The sequence below is a fragment of the Chrysochloris asiatica genome, unplaced genomic scaffold, assembly GCF_000296735.1.
Source record: "Chrysochloris asiatica unplaced genomic scaffold, ChrAsi1.0 scaffold00064, whole genome shotgun sequence".
Lineage (NCBI taxonomy): Eukaryota > Metazoa > Chordata > Mammalia > Afrosoricida > Chrysochloridae > Chrysochloris > Chrysochloris asiatica.
The window spans coordinates 14299126-14310201 of NW_006408582.1; the positions used below are offsets into that span (position 1 = coordinate 14299126).

Sequence of the window (11076 nt, forward strand, 5' to 3'; positions counted from 1 at the left end):
GTGGAGACTGATGTTCATATATCCTGCTGGACTAATTGATTCCAAGCATTTTCAATTCTCATCACTCTTCTTTCTTCCACACATGAAGAAACCAATAGTTGCATCTTAGATGGCTGCTCATGAGCTTTTAAGATCCCACACACTACTCATCAAAGTGGGATGTATAATATTGTCTCTGTTAACTATGTTATGCCAATTGACCATGGTGTCTCCTGAGACTATGGTCCTGAGCTCCCAGAGCCAGGAACTCATGGGCTTAAGATGTTTGGTAACATCTAGGTCGTTTTCATCATTTTGCCTTCTGTAAGCTCCACCGCTGTAGGTTAATGCACCAGACTGCAAAGTTGTTTGAACTATAAGATCAATGGTTCAAGCTCACCAGTCGCTCCTTGGAAACCCTATACAGGGTTGCTATGGGTCGGAACCGACTGGACGGCACTTAACAACAACAACAAGCTCTATCACATACATAGTTGTATATATAGGAAAGGATACCCATGTACAAATAGACCCTTCCAAACCATTGTTTGTGGGTTTACTCCCGTACCCACTTAGCTTGTGTATCTGTTTATACATCTATGCACAGAACACTGTTGTCCCAGGGTTGTGTATGTATCACTATTTATCTCTATCACCTTTAGCCCTTGCGAATCTCCCTGTGTTTTCACCTGTCTTCATCTTTCTACTGCCAACCTCCCTCTTCTTGTATTCCCCCATCTACCTTCTTTTATATTGCCCTCCCCATCAACCAAGTTAACTTGTATCTAGCCAGTGAATTACTCTTTTCCTTCCTACCACTGGTAACCATCAAAGAATGATTCTTTTAGTATGAAAACTTTTTATTGAGTTCTTACAGTCGTGGTCTCATACAATATTTGTCCTTTTGTGATTGACTGATATCACTCAACATAATGTCTTCTAGGTTCAACCATGTTATGTGGTATTTCACAGATTCATTGTTATTCTTCAGGGTTGCATAGTATTCCACTGTGTGTATGTAACAAATTTGTTTATCCATTCATCATAGATGGGTATTTAGGCTGTCTCCATCCTTTTGATGTTGTGAATAGTGCTGCTGTGAACATCAGTATGCATATATAAACCCTCCAAGTGTTTAATAGTAATTGTTACGGTCCCATGCAACCCTATTTCCTGTTACTCTGTAAATTTTAGGAGAAAGGAAATGCCACTTCCTACATGCCTCATCTCAGTGCAGTTGAAAATTTCCTATTGGAGTAACAAGATCAAGAGATCACATTTACAGTAAAATAGTCTTAGGAACTGACTCTGGTTACTTAGCAGTGATGAGAAGAAAAGAAAAAGGGTAGCTAATACAAGTTCATAAATGCTAGACTTTTAAAACCCATTTCCTGTCTTACTTACAGAAACTTCTGATATGTCTATGTAATTCCACATCTATGTTTGTTCTGTTGGTTGAACAATCCAAAGTAGCTTCAGATTTATGTTTCCTATTCCAGCCTCTTGAAACTGAATTATTTTATAACAAGTACTTTCCAATGACTGTCAGCTTTTTCCAGAAACAAGTTTATTTCATTTCTACCCAAACTTCAAATTTATTTATTATCAGACAGTATAGTTGCATTTTCCCTTCATCTATGTTCATCTGCCCAGAAGTGGGAATGGGTGAGGGTAGCTGGAAAGGTGAGTTTACATGGGCTGGACTTTGCCATCCAATGATGATGAAGGAAGAAAAGTTCAAGATAGCAAAGTGCACATTCAAGGGAGCAACTAAAAGCATGGTCTCTGGAATCTAAGTTGGATGTCAGCGTTCTTTGGAGAAACAAAACCAATGAGATAGTTGTACAGATAAATAGATTGGAAGAGATTTACTTCAAGAGATTGTCTCACAGCTGTGCAGGGCTGGCAAGTCCAAAATCCATAAGTCAGCCAGCAGGCTAGAAACTCCAGCAGGATTGCATCACTAGATTCATAAATCAGGTGACAGGAAGAGTGTGAGTTCAGCCAAAACATCTATTTATAATCTGGAAGTGGAACACATTCCAGGGAAATTCTCTTTTTGCTTCGAATGTCCCCTTCAACTGATGGATTATAGTAGAAGACTTTATGAAAGGTAATCTGCTATCTCCATGGCCAGTTACTATAATCACAGGTAGTTATTTCATAACAGCAACCAAGCTAGTAGTGCCTAGTCAAGATGGCACACAAAACCAACTACCACACCAGATCAGGAGGGAAGTAATAACATGGAAGGATATGGAAAAGCTGCCAGGATTCATGGATTGTGAGTGTTCGTTGAGATTGAGATCCAAGAAGGCATACACTTAGGAAGAAGGGAGCATGGTTGAGAGCAGGTTGGTTGAATGGAGAGTGAGGAAGGGGTACAGTTATTGGTAGCAGCAAGGTCTAAGTTCTAAGCATGAGAGAGTGGCTGAAGTAGGGTGGCGCAAAGTCACTGAAGAGAGGATCTAAAGGCGGACCTAAATGTCATAAGAGTATAGGAAGGGTCATCTATGGATATTGAAATTATTAAGAGTTACAACAGGAGGAGTATCTGAAAACAGGGAGAAACAGGTGCTAAAAATTCAAAACTGTCGTATCTCCTAATGTACTTGCTTGGAATCCATGGGTGACTCAAAATGGTTAATATGCTTAGCTGCTGACCAAAAGGCTGGAAGTTTGAGGTACGTCAGAAGAAAAGCCTACTTCTGAATAATCAACCAGTGAAAACCCTAAAGTGCACACTTCTGTTCGCACACATGATTCGCCATGAGTCCAAGTTGACTCGATGGCAACTATTTTGGTGTTTTTTTTTTTTTGAAAAATAATTGATTTAAGTAATGAAGAAACTGAAAAAGGAAATGTACTTGAATTTCATCGGCGGTGTCAGTCTAGCTTTTTTAGTGCTGGGTACATGGTAGGCACTCAGTATTATCTGGTTAATTAATTAAATTTTTGATTGGGAAATAGGTTTTAAAAATGATTAACAAAACAGTTATAGTGACCAGTACCCTGGAGTGTGTTACAAGGTATTCTAACCTGTGATCCAGGCTTTATGGCTAGAAACACAGCAGCTGATCCCATAAGAGGATGCCCCATCAGAAATCCTCTTGTCACGACCTCCTATGGGGTTCACTTTCTGTCTTTGTCCAGCAGCTGTCAGGTTGTGGGAGTGAAGCCAGGGAAATAGAGATCCCCAGAGGCCTCCCCAGCCCTGCTTGCCAAGGACTCTTCTTTCCAAGTGCCTCCAAGCTCAGGTAAATCATGGATCTTTTTTAAAGCATTCTAGAAGGGCCAGTTATCCCATTCCTTACATGAACTAGTTGGTGAGAGGAAATGATCTGCCCATCTATGCTTGCCATGCTGAGCCCATTGTCAACCTCACCCTCACCCCCATTCTCCAGATCAGAGTGCCCAGGCCACAGACAACCACCGTGAACCCCGACATTTTTAAACTGAACAGCTTCCATTGTACTCAAAGAGACCAGGAGAAGACACTGACATTCAAATGGAATTTGATTTATGCTTTTTATTTCCTAAATGATTTGTTAATTTGTTGACACATCTCTTTTCTTTTCATCTGAAACAGTTTATAGAGTAAATAGATGGAAACAGTAGAATGACGTTTTTTTCTGATTGCCTAGCTTTTTGTGTCCAAAGTTGAAACCTCAACTGTGTTTTTGAATCCAAGACTCTAACTGTCTCGGATATCCTATACAGGGTAACTATGAGTCATAGTCAACTCTGTGACTGTGAGTTTTTGGGTTAAGTATACAGAAAACTAATTTTCATTAAATCAGTCCAAATTAATGTACCATGTATAACGAATGATCTACTGTCTTGGCCTAAACAGAAATATATGTTTCCATTGTCTAAGGAAGAAAAGCAATTGGGCCAAACATATGCAACCAATTATGACGCTAAAATGATCCTATATATATAGAGAGAGAGAGAAAGAGAACTTGGCTCCACAGGGATTTCAATGGCAGAGTTTTTTTAAAAGGTAGTTGCTAGGCTTTTTTTTCTGGGGTGTCGCTGGGTAGATTTGAACCTCCAACCTTTCATTTGTGCCACCCAGGGACTCGTGGCCATAAGGAGTAGGAGAGGTGTAGGTTCACTGACGTTACTAAAGCAAGCAGCTCTTTTGGGTAACTTAGCACCCGTCAGTGCGCTAGGCTGCTTTCATTACAGATGGAAGGACACCACTTCTCTTTGTCTGTCTCTTCAGCAGCTTTGCTACAGAAAGAAGCTCCACTTTAAACATGGAAGGATCTTTTTTGTTGCTAGCACTTAGCAAGACAAACATTGGGGTTTGTTGTTGAAACAGCAATCGATTCGAGAACATATGCTTTAGTGGAGCTTGATGACTTGGAAACTGGGCCAAATTGAGAAACCAGTTGGAAAAAAATCTCAGCCCAGATGTTTTCAGTAATCTCTTTGTTCCCTACAATGCATCTGAGGCGCCCTCACTTTGAGGCCTGACCAGCCATTCATCGCAACTGAGACGTTCAGTAGAACCCTGGAAATCAGGAGATTAGCCCTGTGTCCTCCCAGACTTTGAAGAGTCTCAAATTATCTTCTTGGTTTTCTAATCTTTACAATGGGAGTGTTTTGACCTGCTTTCTCCTTACATCATGGAAGCAATAGAATCTTTTGTTTTTCTAGTTTATTGGAAGCAGAAAGAGTAAAGCGAAGTTGAACATGTTCTGGGCATAGATATTATGCCATTTAATTATCTATCTATGGCAAACTGTTTATCGAGAATCACTATTTTTAATTTGTTGTTGTTGTTCAGTGCCGTTGAGTCGGTTTCAACTCATAGCAATCCTGTATAGGATTTCCGAGGAATTACTGGTGAATTTGAACTGCTGACCTTGCTGTTCAAACTGAACTTGCAGTCCAGTACATTATCCCACAGTGCCAAACCAGGGGGGAAAAAAGCTTAGATAGTTTCTGGCAAAGTTACATACTGCTCAAGTCCAAGTCAGATGGAACCTGAACCCAGGTTCATCTGACTCCACTGTACTATTGACTCCTTTTTTATGAGCCATGAGAAAAATGTGAGGGTTTTGTTTAGTTTTCAGTGCCATTTCTAAAAATCACTATTTGAAAATCCTCTAGCACTTTGCACACTGAGTTCTCTACTTGGTACAAGACAGATAAAGGGATAGGAAATGAGCAGATTGCCTGCCTGCTCCACAGGTCTGCCATCCCCCGCCTTCCTGAATGCAAGGAAGCAGCTCTGTGGGTTAGTACAAGCTGAGTCAGCAGAGGGGGAAAGTCAGGAAAGGAGAGGAGCATTGACCCAGGAGTTAGGGACCAGTGTTTTCACCACAGATGTTTGCTCTTGCACCAGGGGTTGTCCTCTGCATCTATATTGTTGTTAAGTGCCATCAAGACAGTTCCAACTCATGGTGATCCTGTAAAGGGTTCTCAAGGAGCATCTGATGGGTTTGAACTGCTGATCTTGTTATTCACAATCCACTGCTGATGCTACAACACCATACCAGGAGACCAGTGCATCTGTAGAATGAGAATAGTAGCACCTGTCTATGTATAATGACTCAAGACCAGAAGAGCTGTGGGACAACATCAAGAACATCATACATGTAGAAAACAAAAAGGCGTTAAAAAGATAGAAAATAAAGCAAAGGCCAAAATGGTTGTCAGAAGAGACTCTGAAGCTTGCTTGAGAATGTAGAGAAGCTAAAGCAATGGGAAGAAATCAAAAAGTAAAAGATCAGAACAGAAAATTCAAAGGGCAGCTCTAGAAGACCATTATATGTATTACAATGAAATATGCAAGACCTGGAGTTAGAAAACCAAAAGAGAAGAACACGCTCAGCATTTCTCAAGCAAATAGAACTGAAGAAATAGTCAAATCTTAACAGCAATCTGGAAGGATGCATGGGCAAAATATGGAACAATTCAGGAAGCATCAATAAGAAGATGGAAAGAATACACAGAGTCACTGAACCAAAAAGACTAGGGTGATGTTCAACCATTTCAGGAGGAAGTATGGTCAAGAGCTGATGGTATTAAATGAAGAAGTCCAAGATGCACTGAAGGCACTGATGAAAATTAAAGATTCAGGAATTGAAGAAACACCAATGGAAATGTTCCAGGAAATCGATGTTGCTTTGGAGATGCTTGTCTATGTCAAGAAACTTGCAAACAGCTATCTGGCCAACCAACTGGAAAAGATCTATATTTGTGCCCCAACAGAATGTTGAAATTATCAAATTTCTAATGTGGAAAATATTATTAACATTATACACAAATAAAATTTGCTGCATAAAATTTAAAAATGATTGCAGCAGTATATTGATGGGGAATGATCAGAAATTCAAGATGGATTAAGAAGACGATGTGGGATGAGGGGTATCATTGCTCATGTCAGATGGATCTTGGCTGAAAGCAGATAATACCAGAAAGATGTTTACTTGTGTTTTGATTACACTAACGCATTTGACTGTGTGGATCATAACAAACAATGGATATCATTACAAAAACACTTCATTGTGCTCATGAAGAACCTCTACAAAGAAGCAGTCGTTCGAACAGAACAAGGGGATACTACTGGATCTAACATCAGAAAAGGTGTCTGTCAGGTTGTATCATTTCACTATACTTAATCTGTATCCTGAGTAAATAATATAAGAAGCTGGACTATATGGAGAATGAACAAATCTGTTTTAGAAGAAGTACCACTGGAATGTTTTTTAGAAGCAAGAATGGTGAGACTTTGTCTCACATACTTTGGGTGGGTTATCAGGAGGGACCAGTCCTTGGAGACAGCTATCATGCTTAGTAAAGTAGAGAGTGAAAAAGAGGAAGTCTTTCAACAAGATGGATTGACACAGTGGCTGGAACAATTAGTTCAAACATAACAATGATGGTATACGGCAGGCCAGTGTTTCGTTCTGTTGTACATAGTGGGAACTGACTCAACGGCACCTAATAGCAACATCTACTTCCCTGAGGTATTGGAAAGTCAAGGGAGGAAATAATTTGAAAATCCCTTAATAACTTCAAGCCTTCTATTGCAGAATAATTGGTAGGGTCAAGGTAAAATGGAAGGGTCAGAGTGCAGCCTCTGCCACAGATGGAAGGGGACTCAGGTTTGTGCCACATCAGTATAACTAAAATAATGATCATCATGTTTTTGGTGTTGTTGTAAAGGGCCATCAAGTCAATTCCAACTCAGCAACCCTGTATAGGGTATCCAAGTAGTAGCTGGTGAGCTTGAACTTCCAACGTTGTGGTTCAAACTGACCTTGCATCATAGTTAATATTTTTGAGTGTCCATTGTGTGACAAACAATATACCGCTGCTATTGTTGCTATGTGTTGTCAAGTTGGTTCCAACTCATAACAACTCATAAATCTTTACAGCAGCAGAAAGTCCCTCTATGCTACCAGGATTGCATATATATACATATATATACGTATGTTGTTGTCAGGTACCATTGAGTCGGAACTGACTCATAGCGACCCCATGCACAGCAGAACGAAACAATGTCAGATCCTGGGCCAACCTCACTACCGCTGCCACACTTGAGTCCATCAATGATGCCACCTGGCCGATTCATCTCATTGGGGGTCTTCCTCTTTTTCTCCGACCCTCCATCTATCCATGATATCCTTCTCCAGCAACTGTTCCCTCCTGACAATATGTCCAAAGTATGAGAGACGAAGTTTGGCCATCTTGGCCTCCAAGGAGCACTCTGGCTGCACTTCTTCCAAAACAGATCTGTTGGTTCTTTTGGCAGTCCATGGCACTTTTAGTATTCTCCTCCAACACTATAATTCAAAGGCATCAATTCTTCTATGATCTTCCTTATTCACTGTCCAGCTTTCACATCCATATGAGGTTATTGAATATGCCATGGCTTGGGTCAGGCACACCTTAGTCCTCAAGCTGACATCTTTGCTCTTCAACACTTTAAAAAGTTCCTGTGCAGCAGATTTGCCTAATGCAATACATCATCTGATCTCTTGACTGCTGCTTCCGCGAATGTTGATAGTTGATTCAAGAAGAATGAAGTCCTTCACAACTTCAATCATATATATAGCACATGATATCATCTCTAACCCACAACTCTGCAATTCAAATTTCATTATTATTCCCACTTTACTTATGAGAAAGAAAGGATTTAGACCAAGGTCGTATAGCTAAGTGGCTAAGCCAAAATCAGTTTACTATTCCAAGTACATGCTTTTTCCACTCTACCACATGGTGTCTGAGTTTAAATCTGATTTCTATCTTTATCATGTTCAATCTACCACATTCCTGAATAGCATCCATTGCTTCCTCTGGCAAGGGAAACTAAATGGCCTAGAATTACATGTATCTGAAATATCCTACCATAATAAAAATTAATTGGTGGCCATGTACAATTAACAAACGGTAAAGGTAAGTCAAGTAAAAGAACAGGAGGTGAACAGATTTATCCCTGGAAAAGATTGGTGCTGTCAGAGACTCAAACTTACTTTGACGTGGTCCTTTTTTTTTTTTTCTCTGTTACCTTCAGGGCCCATTTGGTTGGACAACATCCACTGCACTGGGAAGGAGGCAACCCTGGCAGCCTGCTCTTCCAATGGCTGGGGTGTCACTGACTGCAAGCATACAGAAGACGTGGGTGTGGTGTGCAGTGACAAAAGGATTCCTGGGTTCAAATTCGACAATTCATTCATCAACCACGTAGAGGCAAGTCAGATGCTCTTGCTGACCCCTTCATATGAACATTTTTCTACCATGTAACTCACTTCCTGCCTATTGATTTAAGAGATGTCTTCTGAGCACCAAGAAAGGGGACCTAACTTAACTTGATTTAGTGTGGGAGTAGTTTAGGGAGGGATTTCTGGTGAAGGGAATATAATATCTGAGATGCATCAGTGGGGAAAGAGCATTCCAAACACAGAGAACAGCTTGGACAAAGACGCAGAGATACAAAGACAGGAACTGGGCATAAGATGGGCAGTACTGTTCAAGAATAAGGTATGGGTCTGGGAGTAGTGTGAAATGATACTAGAAATGTGGGCAGAAAGTTTTTTCTGTCCTAAATTCTGGGCCAGGGAAAAATGTAGAAGTTATTGCGCTGCAGTGAGTTAGTATGGCTCTTCTTCTAGCCATAGTCTTTGTAACTCCCACCAAACAACTGAATGGGACCATGTGGACTGGTGTATTTCCTCTATTCCTGGTGGGCCTGGGTAAGAGAAGGTGGCAGAAGATGCTGATAGAATTATATGATTCAGTTGTGAGTGATTGTTAAAAGGGCTCATTGTGATTGCAAATACTTGAAACTCTATCATGGTTATTGGTCAGTTTTGCCATTCTTTGGTGTATAAAATGAGTTGTCTCGGCAGTGGAAGTAGGGAGCTTACTACCATCAAGTCAGTAGTGAAGCATGTCCATTGGACACTGAGTTCCCTGCATATTGAATCTCCTTAATCCAGAGGCAGAAATTTGCAACATTAGAGGAATAGCAATAGCAGAACCATGAGCCAGAGCACAAGACCAAGTGGTGGGCTTCCTGGCCCATGGAGCAAGTAAAGCTGAGTGCCTTTGGGCAGGAGACTGTTGTGTGGTGTGGGGTGCCTCTAGGCACTTAATTGGGAGACCTAGTTTAGTTGATCCACTGAGTTAGAGCTGAGTACTTTGGGCTGAGGCTTATGCTAGAATTGTGTGCCCCTTGGACATTTATAAGCAGCTCGAAAAGAGTTTTGTAACATTGCCTGATCAGGGTAGAGGCCAAGGAACCATGCAGCTGAGAGGCCAAAGACCAGAAAGAATCCTGCCTGTGGGCATGGCTGGAAAGAGACTGTCCTGACCGAGGAAAAGTGTCTTGAGCGTTTCTGATCCTGAATTGTAACCTATTAATTTCCTTAATAAAGCCCATATTGTTTGTGAGTTCTCTGTGGCCATTGCAATGCATTGTTGAACCTAGCTAAGAAATAGAGTGCTGTGAGAGGGAAGGTGGTATCAGAATTGGTAAAGAACTTTGCTGGGTAGAGGCATGCCTGACCTCAGTCTCACTGGAATTGGCCTTGGGCTGATGGTGAGTTTCGTTCTCCTCATCCCATCTTGTGAAGGTAGAGGACGTCAGACAGTGCCTCTACACACCTTTTTACAGTTATCAAGTGCTACATAACAAATTACTTCCAAATTTTGCAACTGAAAGCAACAAACATTAGTTATGTCACACAGTTCCTGAGAATCAGAAATCCAGGAGTATCTTAACAAAGTGATTACACTCAGAGTCTCTTGTAAATTTGCAGTCATACTGTCAGCTGGTACTGGATGACCCCTCACAAACTCACTCATGAGGTTGTTGGCAGACTTTAGTTCCTTGCTGGTTATTAGCCAGAGTCCTCAGGTTCTTTCCACATGGGTCTACCATAGGCTACCCAAGTGTCCTCAAGACATGGCAGTTGTCTTTCTCCAGAGAGAGTGACCAAAGGGAGACACACAGAGAGAGATAGAAAAATGGAAGACACATTACCTAATCTCAGAAGTGAAGCATCATCATTTCCGCTGTCTTTTACTTGTTACAAGAACCAACCCGGGTATGGTGTGGGAGGGGACTATTGTTATTAAATGTTGTCCAGTCAGTTCCAGCTCATTGGAACCCTATATAGGTTTTCTGAGGAGTGGCTGGTGGGTTTAAATTGTCGGCCTTGTGGTTAGCAGTCCAGTGCTTATCCTACAGCACCACAACAGGACTGCTAACACTGGGTAATGGTTCCCAAATCTAACTGGAGATCAGAATTACTATAAACATGCAGATATTAGGACCTTACTTAACACCTACTGAATCAGAATCTCACTTCATAAGACCAGTTTTTTATTTTTAAGCTCCCAAAATGACCATAATGGCAAAAGTGCTGGTGACCTTTAGTCTACATTTATAGATAAATTTTTTTATTTAGATATTTCATTGTTTTTTTGGTGAAAGGTTTATACAGCAAATTAGGTTCCCATTTAGCAATGCCTATGCATGTTATTTGGTGTGGCACCAGACTGCAAAGCCATTTGACCTGCAAGGTCAGTGGTTCAAGCTCACCAGCTACTCCTCAGAAACCCTATACAGGGTCA

General features: G+C 41.0%; 1 protein-coding gene across 1 annotated transcript in view; it reads left to right on the forward strand.

Moving 5' to 3' along the window:
* Positions 1 to 1640: 1640 nt before the first annotated feature.
* Positions 1641 to 11076, forward strand: part of LOXL2 (lysyl oxidase-like 2) — a 98887-nt gene continuing 89451 nt past the window's right edge. Inside the window, 2 exon segments of the mRNA XM_006878198.1 lie at positions 1641 to 1662; positions 8513 to 8688. Coding sequence (XP_006878260.1) covers positions 1641 to 1662; positions 8513 to 8688 — 198 coding nt within the window.